Source organism: Poecilia mexicana, unplaced genomic scaffold (assembly GCF_051168715.1).
Source record: "Poecilia mexicana isolate PSO_F unplaced genomic scaffold, ASM5116871v1 scaffold_12, whole genome shotgun sequence".
Classification (NCBI taxonomy): domain Eukaryota; kingdom Metazoa; phylum Chordata; class Actinopteri; order Cyprinodontiformes; family Poeciliidae; genus Poecilia; species Poecilia mexicana.
In genome coordinates this window covers 27,615,595-27,630,416 of record NW_028263381.1, presented here as the reverse complement: position 1 = coordinate 27,630,416, position 14,822 = coordinate 27,615,595, and the positions used below count along the sequence as shown (strand labels likewise).

General features: G+C 48.7%; 2 protein-coding genes across 2 annotated transcripts; both read left to right on the top strand.

The window, feature by feature from the left end:
* Positions 1 to 3,353: 3,353 nt before the first annotated feature.
* slc25a46 (solute carrier family 25 member 46) lies at positions 3,354 to 6,519 on the top strand. The gene is made up of 8 exons (XM_014972679.2): positions 3,354 to 3,766; positions 3,966 to 4,008; positions 4,246 to 4,303; positions 4,378 to 4,455; positions 4,527 to 4,627; positions 4,704 to 4,760; positions 5,154 to 5,211; positions 5,346 to 6,519. Exons 1-8 carry the CDS (start codon positions 3,514 to 3,516, stop codon positions 5,940 to 5,942), a joined length of 1,245 nt encoding a protein of 414 aa, XP_014828165.1. The 5' UTR covers positions 3,354 to 3,513; the 3' UTR covers positions 5,943 to 6,519.
* Positions 6,520 to 7,306: 787 nt separating this feature from the next.
* On the top strand, positions 7,307 to 13,812 carry wdr36 (WD repeat domain 36). Its single transcript, XM_014972676.2, has 22 exons — positions 7,307 to 7,574; positions 7,887 to 7,914; positions 7,996 to 8,096; positions 8,177 to 8,294; positions 8,367 to 8,499; positions 8,581 to 8,635; positions 8,847 to 8,979; positions 10,067 to 10,242; positions 10,311 to 10,431; positions 10,498 to 10,563; positions 10,653 to 10,742; positions 11,382 to 11,524; positions 11,608 to 11,725; positions 11,793 to 11,958; positions 12,030 to 12,138; positions 12,233 to 12,312; positions 12,388 to 12,495; positions 12,570 to 12,801; positions 12,872 to 12,991; positions 13,071 to 13,152; positions 13,331 to 13,518; positions 13,605 to 13,812. The coding sequence occupies exons 1-22, from the start codon at positions 7,428 to 7,430 to the stop codon at positions 13,752 to 13,754; spliced, it is 2,664 nt and encodes an 887-aa protein (XP_014828162.2). The 5' UTR covers positions 7,307 to 7,427; the 3' UTR covers positions 13,755 to 13,812.
* Positions 13,813 to 14,822: the final 1,010 nt, after the last annotated feature.

Here is a 14,822-nt window from a genome sequence, read left to right as displayed (position 1 = left end):
TCGGAACCAGCTGTGGACCTTCCTGTCAGCCTGAGGAGAATCTGGCAATGAACAACATAAATATCAGAAATTAATTATAAGCATCCAGATCTACTGAAGGCAGCATGTGATGCAGCATCGATGTGAGCATGCGCATTACCACAAGGTAGGACGGGTAGTCAGAACCATAGACATAATATAAGAGTAGACCCCTGATTGGCCGCTCCGGCGCAGGAAATACGGCGGCCATCTTGGAGCGGTATACCCTCCTACTTTGCTCAATCCAAACAGCAGAAGATGCCTCAGCACTGAGGGATATTGTTGTTCTGGTCGATGGATTATTGATGTGAGGGCTCCACAGACAACATTTCACAAGTAAGATGGACATATTATTGTGTATATATTGTGATTAGAATATTACTTTACTGTATTTATGTCCACCGGCGAGATACCAGCTAATATTAGCTACAGTGCTTGGTGTAATACGGGTTCAGCCCCGCTATGAAGGCTAACTGAGATTCTGTTAATATAAAGAAATTAATTATTCTCTAACATTGACTTAGATTATCTGACACAAGAGCCTATATTAGAAATGAAACAATATAACACATATTATAAAACTTATATTATGTGTTATAACATTCACCGGCAAAGTTTACACAGGTGGTAAAGACTATTATTTATATTCTTTCACTCTGTCAAAAGTAAGATACATCCTAAATCTTCTGCTTTTGTTTTGAAGGTTTCCTAAAGACACGATGTGAGGAAGAAGAGGGAGAAATCTATAAAGAGAGACGGATTCACTGCAGGATGGATGAATCTCATCGGATTTGGACTCAATCTCTGGTGCTGAATCTGAGATTGCTGAAAAAGAAAAGAAAAAAATATATATACATATAAACATGTATCCAATATATATTATTCAGTATTAATCATTTATTTGTGTTTGTATAGTTATATAAATATGTATTGATATTACTAAATAATTTATTAAATAAACTATGAACGGCTGTGTGCTTTGTAATATGCTCTTCATACATCGATATCAGAATATTCCATTCCTATTCTATTGTTATAGCCACTAAGCATATTTAAATATGATGAACTATGTATTAAAAACATACTTAAAAAATACAATTGTTTATAAATGTTGCTTTGATAGATGTTTGAATATGGTTTACAGTAACAAAAAAGTGTGTTATGATCGATTAAATGCGCTGATACGTCATTGTGCTGCTAAACACATAACGCTGAGTGGAGTGGTGGACCGCTCCAAGATGGCCGCCCTAAATCTCGTCAGCGACAATAGGCGAGAGCGGTCCATGAGGGTCTATCCTTATATTATGTCTATGACAGAAACCATAAACATTAATACATAGACGCCTCATGGAGCGGGTCGACCTGTTGCAGCGATACGTAATCGCGTCCGCCATATTGAATGTGGCATCTCTGCCATTAAGCTAATACAAATGAATGTGGAATGGCATTTTCTGAAGTTCGGTCCAAAGTATTTTTAGCTAATGTTCGTCATCGACCCACTCACATATAAACGTGAATATATTTGAAAATTAAACAATCACCAAAGACAACATTTATGACTTTTTATTATATTTTAATTGTAATTTCTGAAGACAGAAAATAAATGTGAACCTATAATACAATTGATTTTGATAAATCGTTTTTATATATACAGTTATCAACATTTATGAACATATGTACACACACAGACGTCAATATATTAAATAATAAAATATATATATAATTTTTTAGTTAAATAAAAAATATTTTATTCAAATAACAAATATATGAATAATATATAAGAAATGTATTATATATATATATATATATATATATATATATATATATATATATATATATATATATATATATATATATATATATATATATATGTGTGTGTGTGTGTGTGTGTGTGCATCTTTACTGAATATGGAATATGTGCCAGTAAGGTAATACAAGTGAATGGGCTGAACTTGATAAAGTTCTACAAAGTATTTTAAGTTAATACCTGCCATTGACACATTTTCTCACACACATTAATATATTTGGCAATCAAAGAAATTACTAAAGAGAGTTTCTAACTTTAAAGAGCACAATGTTTTTATTTGATAGAAACGATTCTGAAAATTTTTATAATGACATTGATGAACAGACACTTTTACAGTGTTTTATTGAAGAATATATTTACATAATTCCATAGTTTAATGTACTTTTAACATTTCAGGACAAGAAACAAATAATTTTCCTGTATTTATTTTTTATACATTATTGAGAAATGACTTTTGATTTATAAATCAGTGATTGTCAAACAATAAACTACACATTTTTATTATTTTTTTCCAGAGAAAAATATTTATTATTTTTCTCTGGAAAATAATAAATATTATTTATTATATAATAATAATAACATTATTATTATATAATAGCAGAGTTGACACTCTTTGCTGTCAACTCTGCTATTGACAGCAAAGAGTGAAAATAATTCTAACAGAGTAAATTATTCTTATTTCATTACATCAGCTGTATTAATACACTAATACTTCAGACTGAGATATATTAAAATACACAAAAAGTGAAAGAATAAAACATTTATTTATTATACTGGGAACACTGGTCACAGGCTTCAGTCTGCTGGTCTCACTGGGAGAACTCAATGACTTCTGAGACGTCCAGGTTCACAGGCTGTAGCCAAGGATAAAAGAGAAATTATCCAAAATAGAAACTACATATATGTTTCATTGACATTCATAACAAGCCATTTTCAGCATGTTGGGCTCTGACTCGTAGCATCTTTATAGCTAAATACCGACATGGAGAAGCTGAGCTGGAAACAGACTGAAGAGCAGCAGCTCCAGCTCTGATCCTGACTGATCTTTCCTCACTAAATCCTCTGGTTTCTAATGAACTTCTCCTCTAACAGCGGTTTCTCATCAGCTCTCATTAGAAAACAGTGTGAAAACGTTAGCTGCTATGCTAACAATCAGCGGCTACTTTGGGCCAATTTAGCTACATAGGAAATATTTCTCGGTTGTTTAGAAGCGAATTTCTGGCTGCAAAGTAATTCTGATCTTTCATCCTTACCTGGGGAAGGTGATGGCAGTGAATCCAGTTTGTTTCGTAAAACGGTTTAAACACACAGAACAGGACTGAAGGAGCTCCGATCCTCTGCTGCCACATACAAGATGGCGGACGCAGTTAGTACGGCTCAGCGCTCCATGAGGGGTCTACGTATTGATGTCTATGGTCAGAACACCTCGCTCGGTTCCTCGGGTTAAATCCCTCTGCCGGACAGCAGGGGGCAGCACCCATCCCTCGGTCCTCCAGCTGCCGGAAGTGCAACGGTAACGAGTGTTTCCGGTGATAGGAGTGTGTTTTGCAGCGGGTCGGCTCGGTTCGGTCCATCAGGTCGTTCAGGTTCTCCTTCGGTTCGAGTCCAGCCTCCCCTCCGGCCCTCGGTCCCGGTCCACGCCCGCCTCTGCGCTCTGATCCGCGGTTCTCTCTCGGTCCTTGTTCCTCATGGCCTCCAGAAGGCCGGACAGTTTCGACGGGTACGGGTTCCGGAGCGACCAGTACGGAGCCGGATACCCGCCCCGGAGCTCCGGGCCCGCCAGCGGGATCTCCGGGGAGCTGCAGCAGCACCAGTGGGTCACCAGCCCGCCGGACATCCCGGGCAGCCGGAACCTCCATCCCGGGGAGCGGACGCCGCTGTACGAGGAGGCCGAGCCGGGGTCCCGCTGGGAGGCTCCGCATGCCGCGGGCGTTCCTCCAGGTAGGTCGGTGTTCTGGCTGGAGGGTCCGTGAAGGCATCATCGCATGAACGTAGTGAGGAGCTACGGTAAATCAGAGGTCAGGTTGCCATGGTAACCGAGCTTCAGGTGGACTGAAGGTTCCGATAGGTTCTGCTTATAAACGGTGTGAGCTGTGATGTCATCGCGATGACGTCATGTCGGGTCTCCTCTGTGTTTCAGAGCAGCTGAACCGGTTCGCTGGGTTCGGGATCGGATTGGTCAGGTCAGACTTCATCTGCTTCCATTGGTCGCTGTTTTTAGTCCAGAGTGAGAGTCCTGTCCATAGACCAGCTGCGGTGGCCCACAGGTTCTGGTTCTGATGGTTCTGTAGGTCCATCAGAACATTCAGTCTTTGTTTAACTGGACCCCTCAGATCTGGTTCTGGTTCTGGACCAGAACCAGATCTGAGGAGCCGACAGCTGGACCCCCTGACCCGGTGTGTCTGTGTGTCTGTGAGCAGTCTGTTCACGGAGAACGTCTTGGCCCATCCCTGCATCGTGTTTCGGCGCCAGTGCCAGGTACGACCAGCTGGTCAGCAGCACCTCAGGTCACATGGTGTCTGTGCTTAGCTCTGATTGGCTGTCTGTCTCAGGTCAACTACCACGGCCGCTGCTACCACCTGACCCCGTTCAGCGCCGTCAGCGTCATGTACGCCATCACCAAGGCCCAGGTGAGCTGATCTGCGTCCTGATTGGTGGCCGAGGGATCATGTGACCAATCAGAGGCCTGCTCTGTCTGCAGGGGCTGAAGGCTCTGTGGAAGGGCATGGGCAGCACCTTCATCGTCCACGGCATCGCTCTGGGCGCGGAGGGCGTCATCAGCGAGTTCACGCCGTTACCACGGTAACCACCCAGCCGCCAAGCACTGCTGAGGTTCTGCTGAGGTTCTGGTTCTGATTCTGCTGCTCTGTTCCTGCAGGGAGCTTCCTCACAGCTGGAGCTGGAAGCAGCTGGCCGGACACCTGCTGCTCAAAGGGTCGGTACTGCCGGGCCGGGTCGGGTCGGGAGATTCTGCTGGGCCAGACTGGAGGGCCACAGTGGTTCCAGTCATTAACTCCGAATGCTGAGCTCCAGCAGCCAATGAAATCGCTCGCAGCACCTGATTGGTCGTCTTGGTCAGAGGGAAACTGATCGCCGCTGAAACTCGAGACGGAGTCCTGTAGCAGTCTGTGTTACTGCCAATTAGACTGAGCCTCTGACTGAAGGCACAGAAGCTCGTCTTTCACTGTAAGACGAATTGGTCAGCATTCGGTTTAGATCTGATCCCGGTTCTGACCCGGCCCGTTTCCCGGGTCCAGCCTGCTTCAGAGCTCTTTGGTAGAGAAAGTTTTCACCAGTTTCACTGAGCTAGCCTGTCTGTGTCCTGCAGGCTAACCGCTGTGGTGGCGCTACCGTTCTACTGCGCTAGCCTCATCGAGACCGTCCAGGTGAGTGCTTACCTGACCCCAACCGTCACCCAGGAGACCAACGCTTCACTTCCTGTAGCAGCGGGTGACTAAGATGTAACGGGTTGTTCAGGTCCCGTCCTGACCTCTGACCCCATCCTGACCTCTGTCCCCAGAGTGAAATCGTCCGGGACGAGTCGTCGTCCGGTCTGCTGGACTGCGTCCGTGAGGGTCTGACGCGGCTGCTGGGCGTCGGCGCCCCTCACAGCCGCCGCCTGCTTCCTCTCAGCTACCTGCTGCTTCCTGTGGCCGCCCACGCCATCCTGCGCTACGCGGTGGCGGCCTCCGTCCAGCGGGCGGTGCTGTGGCTGCACCAGCGCGGCGGGAAGCGGCGCCCGGTCCCGTCCGACCCGCTGGACGCCTACTTCCCGGAGCTGGCAGCGGCGTGGGCGGGGTCTCTGGCGGCGGACGTGCTGCTGTTCCCCCTGGAGACGGCGCTGCACCGCCTTAGCCTGCAGGGGACGCGCACCATCATTGACGCCACGGACGGGGCGGAGGTGGCCGGGAGCGGCGGCAGCCCGCTGGTGCTGCCGGTCAACACGCAGTACGACGGCCTGGCGGACTGCCTGCACGCCATCCGGAAGAAGGAAGGCGCCGCCGGCTTCTACCGTGGCTTCGGCGCGCTGCTGGCGCAGTACTCGCTGCACGGCGCGCTGCTGGCCGCCGCCAGGACGCTGCTCAGAGTCGTGCTGCTGGACGCCAAGGCCTGCTGAGGCGTCGCCATGGAGACGCCATGACTGCAGGACTTTGGCTGGCTGGTAATTGGCTGATAATCTGCACACTGGAGGTTGATCGTGTGCCTGATTACATCATTTCCGCATCCTCTCCTCTATCACCATGGAAACCATTTGTTGACTTAGATTCTGTCTTCCTATTGGCTGCTGGAAAACGAACCTGATGTAAACAAGCGATCCGCCCAGCAGATTCTGTGTATAAAAGTGTAAAAAATGAGATGTTGTCTGTGAAAATGTAGATTCAGATTAAATTATTTGTGATTCGTTGACAAAAACAGAATTTTCCTCCTGAAGAATTTAAAATAAATCTTGTCAGGTGTTAACCTGCGAAACAAACTCTTCTTCTTCCACACACTTACAGTGAAGCATTCAACTGAACCTTTTCCAACAATAAACAAACAGAACCGGGACGAACCGAGAGTGGAGCTTTTCCACCAAGCTCAGCATTTGGTGGAAATAAACCCGATAAATGCAGAGAAAGATTCAGTTGATAAAAATTGAAAGAGAATTGAGAGATAAAATAGATATGAAGAATAAATAACTACAGTACACAGAGGATGAACATTGTCAAGTTTTTCTTCCTAGGAATGTTCTGTTGAATATGTAGACATATTCAAGATGTTCAAGTAGTTTAATAACTCCTAAATGTATTTTATTTGTTTTACATTGATTACAGTAAATCGTTCTGCAGACAGACCAAAAAGGAAGCAGCGGTGCACTGATTGCAGTTTTCTGGCCAATCACTGATCTTTAAAAGACCTGCTGATTTGCTTTGTTTGTGCAAAATATAGTGGAAAAAGTCACCAAGTTGGTGTGACTGTTGTAAACTGTGCAAATAGAGAGTTGACCTGGTCTGTCTTGGCAGAGCAACAGGAGACGGTGGCTGGTCACTGCAGAGGCCCCACAGTGGCTCAGGCTCAGGGGGCCACTTTTAATTTTATTTTGGTAGTTTTACCAACATATGTTTTACTTTTACTTGAGTAATATTACTCTGAAATACGGCTGCTTTAAAAAAAATTAAAGCTCAAAATAAAACTGTAGAAATGAAACCTGTGGAGCATAAAAGTATCGCTGCTCTTACTGGAGGAAAACTGGATCAAAGAAAACGTTTTCAATGGGTCCCAATCAGAGAGTGAGACCTCCTGTCTCTACACCAGCTTTGAGGCTAACAGCTGTTTAGCTAGTTATTTATTCATAGCAGTACCGCCTCTCATTGTTTATAGTCATGTAATTAACTGATTTTATTTATCACTGTGACAGACGCCATTTTTATCATCAAAGGGACGGAAACGTGTCTCACCAAAATGTTTTCCCCTCGGGGCGGAACCAATGTTCTGTCCTGCTCTGTTTCCAGTCGGACAGTGTTTCTCGGCGCTCCTCCATGTGTGAGCTGGGCTCGCGCTCCGCTCTCGGTTCTTCCCGGTTCTGTTTGTTTGTTTATTGTTTATTAACGGGACTGTGAACATGCCGCGCACCGGAAGCGCCCTGTTCACCGGGTTCCGGGTTCTGGGTCTCTACTCCAACCACGTGCCGCACGCGCTCCGGTACCACCAGAAGCACCGGGAATTCTACGTGGTGACGTCAGTGGGAAAAAGCTTCCACACGTTTAACGTAAGATAAAAGTGATCGATGCTGATTATTGGAGTTTAATCTGACGGTGATCCGTAACTATTAGCAACCAACCAGAGGAGAGGGTTGACGTCACAGTGGGAGGATGGATGGGGGTTGAATGGTTGGATGATGGCTGGATGGATGAATAGCTGGTTGGATGTTTGTCAGATGGCTAGCGATGATGTCACAGCCCACCTATCTACCTGATTGGTTGAGTTATGGTGGGATGCTGGTTGGATGTTGGTGGTTGGTTGTATGCTGGTCAGATGGCTAGAGATGATGTCACAGCTCACCTGTCCTGGTTTCCTGCAGGTGAGCCGCCTGGGGATCGTTTGTGTCAGTGAGTATTGGAACTTTACGCTGATGATGCGACAGATCGATTCCCTCTGATTGGCTGTGGTGTAACACTGTGGTCGCGTAGGTAACAGCCTGCCCGATGACATCACGTGTCTGGCGGCGGACCGGATGCTGGTGTTCGCCGCCAGCGGAACGACTGTCTGTGCCTTCGCCAGGAATAAAGAGGCAGGAGAACTTCCTGTTCGCCGCCAGCTGCTGGTTCGCTTTCTGGCTCTCCATAAAGTTCTTTTTGAATCTCCACCCAGGTGGTGATGCGTTACCATGGACACAAACAGGAAGTGCGGCTGCTGCTGCCGCTGGGCGACCATCTAGTCTCCGCCGACAGCGGTGGTGATGTCATCGTGTGGGACGTACAGGGAGGAGGTGAGCAGAGGGGGCGGGGCTTCAGTCCTCACCTGAGCTAGTTTCCATCATGGTTTGCTTTGTGGCCCGCAGACATCTACCTGCAGCTGAACTTTGACCCAGGGACCTTTGACGTGTCGGCCATGATGCACCCGAGCACGTACCTGAACAAGGTGCTGCTGGGCAGCCGCCAGGGGGCGCTGCAGCTGTGGAACATCAGGACCAGGTGGGGGCGCCGCCGCCACTACTCTGCTGCCACATACTGTGTTGTCATGGCGATGCTCACCGGCCTCCTTTTCCTCCTCAGTAAGCTGCTGTTCACGTTTCCCGGCTGGTCGGCGGCAGTCACCGTCCTGCAGCAGGTCAGAGGTTGGCTGCTTGATCCTGATTGGTCGGTGGTCTGTGGGGGTGGGGCTTGGTTTTGGTTCTACTGAATGTAATCTGTTACTGCTTCACAATGGCTAACATGAAGCCCAGCGCTGTTCGCGTTTCTAATGTTGAGTGGTGACTAATGAAGTTTTCTAGAGAGGTAACGCTTGCAGCCGTTGTCGTGTCCATCTGCTTCCTCCCCAGAGTCCAGCAGTGGACGTGGTGGGCGTCGGCACGGCAACCGGACGCATCATCATCCACAACATCCGCCTGGATGAGACGCTGATGAGCTTCACGCAGGACTGGGGACCAATCAGCACGCTGGCTTTCAGGACAGGTAGGCTCACCTGAGCGGGTCCAGTAGCTGGTCCGTTAGCATCCGTTAGCGGGTCTGTTAGCTAACAGACACGGAACAGCTAACGCTAGCATCCGTTAGCTGGCCGGTTAACAAGTCCGTTAGGTGGTCTGTTAGCCTCCAATTTAGCGTCTGTTAGCATCCATTAGCGGGTCTTTTAGCATTAGTGGATCTGTTAGCACTAAAGATGTGCTGATCAGGTTTTTTCCTGCCGATTCCGATTCCGATCACATAATTATTCTTTTTTTAATCATAGCCACTACCGGTTACATTATGTGGAAAAAGGAACCATGAATTCACCTTCATTTAGACAAAAACTGGGTTTTAATAACTTTTTCCAAGAACAAAACAAAACGGGCATTGTGAAAATTGTACTGCTATAGTAATACCATCTTTAACAGACTGAAAACACATGGAGGCTCTGAAGAGGCTAAATAATAATAAGAGTTTAAATAAAACCTCTCAACATTACCAACAAATTCAAGTATAAAACTTAACATTCAAAGGCAAAAACAGGTTCCATTACAATAAACAATCCAGAGTTACTGAATGAAAACTTCCTGTTAGCATGGCGGCTAGCTGGTTACTGCTAGCTCTGATTGACTGTTTCTGACTAAGGGAGTAATTATGCAGAACAGGGAGGAGATCGATTATTTTTTTTAGAGATTATCTGTCTCATGTTAGGACAGCAAAGTCAGGTTAAGATGCTGCAGCTTTAAACAGGTTCGGTGTGAGAGTCACTACCAGGTGGAGCAGAAGCGAAGCTCCGTCTGTCAGATATTACTACCTGTAGCGTAGCAGCGGTTCAACAGGAGAGCAGAACCAGCGTCTGACATCTTAAATAACTTTGCGGGTTATTTGTTTAGCTTTCTGCTAATAATCCGGGTGTGTTTGTGTCGGTTTGTGTGATCGGCGATCACCGATCATACACTTTTTCATGGAAATCGGCCGATTATGATCGGTGGCCGACTGATCGGCACACCTCTAGTTAGCACGTCCATTAGCACCTGCTGGCAGATCTGTTAGCATTATCGGGTCCAAGCATTCCAGGTGTTCTGCTCTCCCCCAGACGGGCCTCCCATCATGGCGTCTGGCAGTCCGCAGGGACACATTGCATTGTGGGACTTGGAGCGTCAGCAGCTGGTCGCCCAGCAGAGACACGCCCACCGAACTGCTGTTGCCGCGGCGACGTTCCTTCATGGAGAGCCGCTGCTGGTAACCAACGGAGCTGACAACGCTATCAAGGTAAGCGACCTGAAGTGGCCAGTTGCTCAGTTTTGCATACTGTGACCTTTAACCTTTGTCTTCATCAGGTCTGGATATTTGACCAGGAGGGCAGCGGGGCCAGACTGCTCAGGTGCCGGCAGGGTCACAGCGCTCCGCCCACCACCATCCATCACCATGGCAACGATGGGAAGAACATCCTGAGCGCAGGTAAGAGAACCAGCTGGTTCCCAGTCAGGTTCCCAGTCTCACCAGAGCCTCTGCTGCCCCCCGCAGGTCAGGACGGCTCCCTGCAGTCCTTCTCCACCGTCCATGAGCGTTTCAACAAGAACATGGGTCACGGTCAGTCCAACACCATGAGCCTCTCCTGGGTCTCCTGGTTGCCATGGTTATAGTTCGCTGGTTCTACAGCAAATGCTTTTCTGTTTCAGGATCCATCAGCAAGAAGAAAGAGAAGAAGAAGAAAAAAGGGTTGGCCTACGAAGAGCTGCGACTTCCTGCTGTCACAGCACTGGCCTCAGGTGGGTTTTACCTGGGAGCTAATGGGGGCTAATAACGGCTAATGGTGGCTAATGACGGCCAATGGTGGCTAATGACGGCCAATGGTGGCTAATGACGGCCAATGGTGGCTAATGACGGCCAATGGTGGCTAATGACGGCCAGTGGTGGCTAATGACGGCCAATGGTGGCTAATGACGGCCAATGGTGGCTAATGACGGCCAGTGGTGGCTAATGAAGGCCAATGGTGGCTAATGACGGCCAGTGGTGGCTAATGACGGCCAGTGGTGGCTAATGACGGCCAGTGGTGGCTAATGACGGCCAGTGGTGGCTAATGACGGCCAATGGTGGCTAATGACGGCCAGTGGTGGCTAATGAAGGCTAATGGTGGCTAATGACGGCCAGTGGTGGCTAATGAAGGCTAATGGTGGCTAATGATAGTTTCCCAATTTTTCACTAGTTTCGATCTCTGAAAAAAAAATGTCGACGATGTGGATGAATTGAAACATGGCTTCTTTCCTCCTGATAACCCCGCCCCCTGTCCCATCATCAACTCGGCCGTGACTCTTGGCTCCGCCCTGTTTTTTTCTAAATATTAGAAGGGGGTTAGTTACAATAATTACATTTATCCTCCCTCTCTCTCGCTCGCCCCCCCTCTCCAGCCGTCACTCGCCAGTCGGACTGGGACGGCGTCGTGGCGCTCCACCACGGCCGCCTCGCCGCCTCCACCTGGAACTACCACAGGTGCACCATGGGAGCTCACCACCTGAAGCCTCCTGCTGTCAGGAAGAATGCTGTTGCCACGGTAACGGCGTGACATCAATACCTGCCACTGTGTGTTTAAGCTCCACCCCTGTTGGTTTACCCAATGACTTCCTGTCTTTCCAGGCTGTTGACATCACTTCCTGTGGGAACTTCGCTGTGATTGGCTCGTCCTGTGGACGTGTGGACGTCTACAACCTGCAGTCTGGTCTGCACCGTGGTTGCTATGGTGACGAGGAGAAAGGTGAGCCTGGTCAGTCTGATTGGTCGGCCAAATGCCTGTCCCTTTAACCCCGCCCCCTGTCCTGCAGCGCACAGCGGCGTGGTGCGAGGCCTCGCCACGGATACACTGAACCAGCTGACTGTCAGCTGCGGCTCTGATTGGCTGCTGAAGTTCTGGCGCTTTAAGACGAGAAAACAGGAAGTGGTTCTGAAGCTGAGCGCCGCGCCGGCGATCCTGAGGCTTCACAGAGACAGGTTAGACAGGAACTGAGCATGCTCAGTGCGCCCCTCTGCTCCCGCTCACTGACCCGTCCCCCTTACCCCAGTGGGATGGTCGCCATGGCGATGGACGACTTCACTCTGGTGGTGGTGGACATGGAAACCAAACGGATCGTCAGGAAGTTCGCAGGTCACCATGGCAACATCACTGACATGGTGGGTAGCTGCTGATAACTGATTGGTTCTGGTTGGTTCTGGTTGGTTCTGACTCGCTGTCTTCTTTTGTCCTCCATCTTGGCTTCCTCCTAAGACCTTCAGCCCAGATGGCCGCTGGCTAGTTACCACGGCGATGGACTGCACCATCAGGACCTGGGACCTCCCCTCTGGCAGGTGAGCTGTGACATCATCGACTAGAAGCAGGAAGCCCCGCCCTCTCGTTAATTGATGGTGTTCCTCTCTCCTCAGTCTGGTAGACTGCTTCCTGGTTGCCATGGCGCCGGTTGGCGTTTCCATGTCGCCGACTGGAGACTTCCTGGCGACAGCACATGTGGACAGTCTGGGCGTTTACCTCTGGTGTGGACCAATCACAGAGCAGCGTCTGGTTGGGTCTGGTTTCAGCCAATCACAGTCCAGCTCTTCTTCTCCAGGACCAATAGGAGCCTGTGTGGGCCGGTGGGGCTCCGCCCCCTCCCAGCTGACTACCAACCAGAGGAGGAGACGCTGCCCAGCGCCGCCGCCGCCCTGACTGAACAGGAAGTGACCTCAGAGGAGCCTGATGATGCGTTCCAGTCAGCTGAGCAACTGGGGGCGGCGCTTGTGACGCTGTCGCTGATGCCCGAGTCTCGGTGGAAAAGTCTGCTGCACCTGGACGCCATCAAGGTGAGCTGGGTGGTGACGGCTGCAGGTGAGATCAGCTCACCCCTCCCTCACCTGTCGTTGCTGCTTACAGAGGAGGAACAGACCGCTTGCGCCCCCTGCTGCTCCGCCCTCCACCCCCTTCTTCCTGCCAACACGTCCTGGTCTGACGCCTCAGTTCGCGTTGCCCTCGACAACCAAGGAGGACTCACAGGTAAGCCAATCAGAGGCCAGCCCCTCCCCAGCCTGTTTCTGTTACGTGAGCCAGGGTGTCTAAATGTGCTTCCTGTCAGTCTAAGGTGCTGCCATGGGGTTCGCTGACGCAGAGGTCAGAGTTCGCAGTGGCTCTTGAGTTGGCTCTGGACGCCGGATCATGTGAGTCTATCTTTACCCTTCAAATTAAAAGCATCATTCTAACTAACTTCAATTTGAGGGTTATTTGAATTAAATTTGAGATTTTAGTAACTAAAACAAAAAAAATTTTTTTTTTCAGTTAGACTCAGTGCTTTTATTTTGATAATCTGTGGTGAACTTCCTGTATCCATGCTCCTAGTCGATGGGCCGCTGAGGCTCCTGAAGGATTGTGGGCCGGCGGGCGTTTCCGTGGAGCTCACCTGTCTGACGTCAGAAGGGGGCGGAGCCAACAGCCTCCTGCTTGCCTTCCTCCAGATGGTGGACAGCATGCTGGCCAGTGGGCGGGACTTCGACCTGGCTCACGCTTACCTGGCTCTGTTCTTGAAGGTGAGCCAGTTGGAGCACAGCTTCGGACTTTTATTGTGAAGGAGCCCCAGCTTCCTGTTTACCGGCAGCTTTGTTTTTGTTTTCAGCTCCATCTGCGCACGTTGTCACAGGACGCTGTTGCTATGGAGACGTTGCTCCGCCTTTCCTCCAGACTGGAGTCTGGGTGGGCGGAGCTTCAAGCATCGTTCAACCAATCACTGTGTCTGCTGTCGTACACAAAGAGCGCACTGCTGTGACACACACACACACACACACAGTTTGTCCCTGAATAAAGTGTTTCCTGTTTCTGCTGTGGCTGGTCGTTGCTCTGTGATCGATTGATCTGGGCTGATGAAACTCATCTGCAGAGGTCAGAGCGCCGCGCTGATATAAATGATATCATGAAACAAAGACCATCATCATCATCATCGGCAGGGGTGGCCAAGTCCAGTCCTCGAGAGCCACCATCCTGCAACTTTCAGATGCATCCCTGCTTCAACACACCGGAATCAAATGAATGGCTCGTTATCAGGCCTTTGTAGAGCTGATCCCGGTCTGTTGGAGTAAGGATACTTCTAAAACTTGCAGGATGGTGGCTCTCGAGGACTGGACTTGGCCACCCCTGATCATCGGTTTCATCTATTGATCTTCTGTAATCAGCAGCTTCCTGCCTGGTGGGAAGTGAAACAGAAACTGATTCCATTTTTGTCTGGTTTATGGTTTAGGGTTAAATTTTATGATCAGTTTATTGTTCATTTCTTCTGGGTCAATGCACATGGCCTCATAGTGATCAGAGCTGGTTTCCATCTGGGGGAAGCCTCAGTATGAATACATTACAGTTAACAGGACTCCTGTTTCTATCTAGAAAAACATCTGGTTTCAAATTTAAAATAATAAAAGTGGTACAGCTCAAGACGTTCAGCTTCCATGAGCAGCAGGAGTTTGTTCATGTTTATTGGCTCCTGGTATTTAGTTTATCGATGGAGTTTTATCAGACCAGATAGAAATAAGTTAATCAGAGCCGTAAATATCTGAAAATATGTAAATGTTTCTAGAGTCTCCTGGACTGACGACAGGAAACTGATCATAAAGGCAATAATTAATTGTTCTGATTAAAATCTAACAGAATTATGCCAGCAGCTGGATTTCTAACATTTCTATCTGCTCTGAAAAGGTGTGACCTTTGACCTATGACCACCTGTCTCAGATCAAGTCAGACGCCACCCGCCGGTTGCCCCTGGTAACAGGAAGTCCTGAGGTTATTGATCATCTGTTGGTAATTGATAGAAAAGTGAACACAGTTTTCTGTAATCAGAATCAAATAA

Coding starts and splice junctions, on each gene's coding strand:
- wdr36 (XM_014972676.2), top strand. CDS start 7,428: ATGCCGCGCACCGGAAGCGCCCTGTTCACCGGGTTCCGGGTTCTGGGT. Junction 12,496..12,569: donor AGTCTGGGCGTTTACCTCTG/GTGTGGACCAAT, acceptor CTTCTTCTCCAG/GACCAATAGGAGCCTGTGTG. Junction 12,802..12,871: donor TGCACCTGGACGCCATCAAG/GTGAGCTGGGTG, acceptor TGCTGCTTACAG/AGGAGGAACAGACCGCTTGC.
- slc25a46 (XM_014972679.2), top strand. CDS start 3,514: ATGGCCTCCAGAAGGCCGGACAGTTTCGACGGGTACGGGTTCCGGAGC. Junction 4,628..4,703: donor GAGTTCACGCCGTTACCACG/GTAACCACCCAG, acceptor CTGTTCCTGCAG/GGAGCTTCCTCACAGCTGGA. Junction 4,761..5,153: donor GGACACCTGCTGCTCAAAGG/GTCGGTACTGCC, acceptor TGTGTCCTGCAG/GCTAACCGCTGTGGTGGCGC.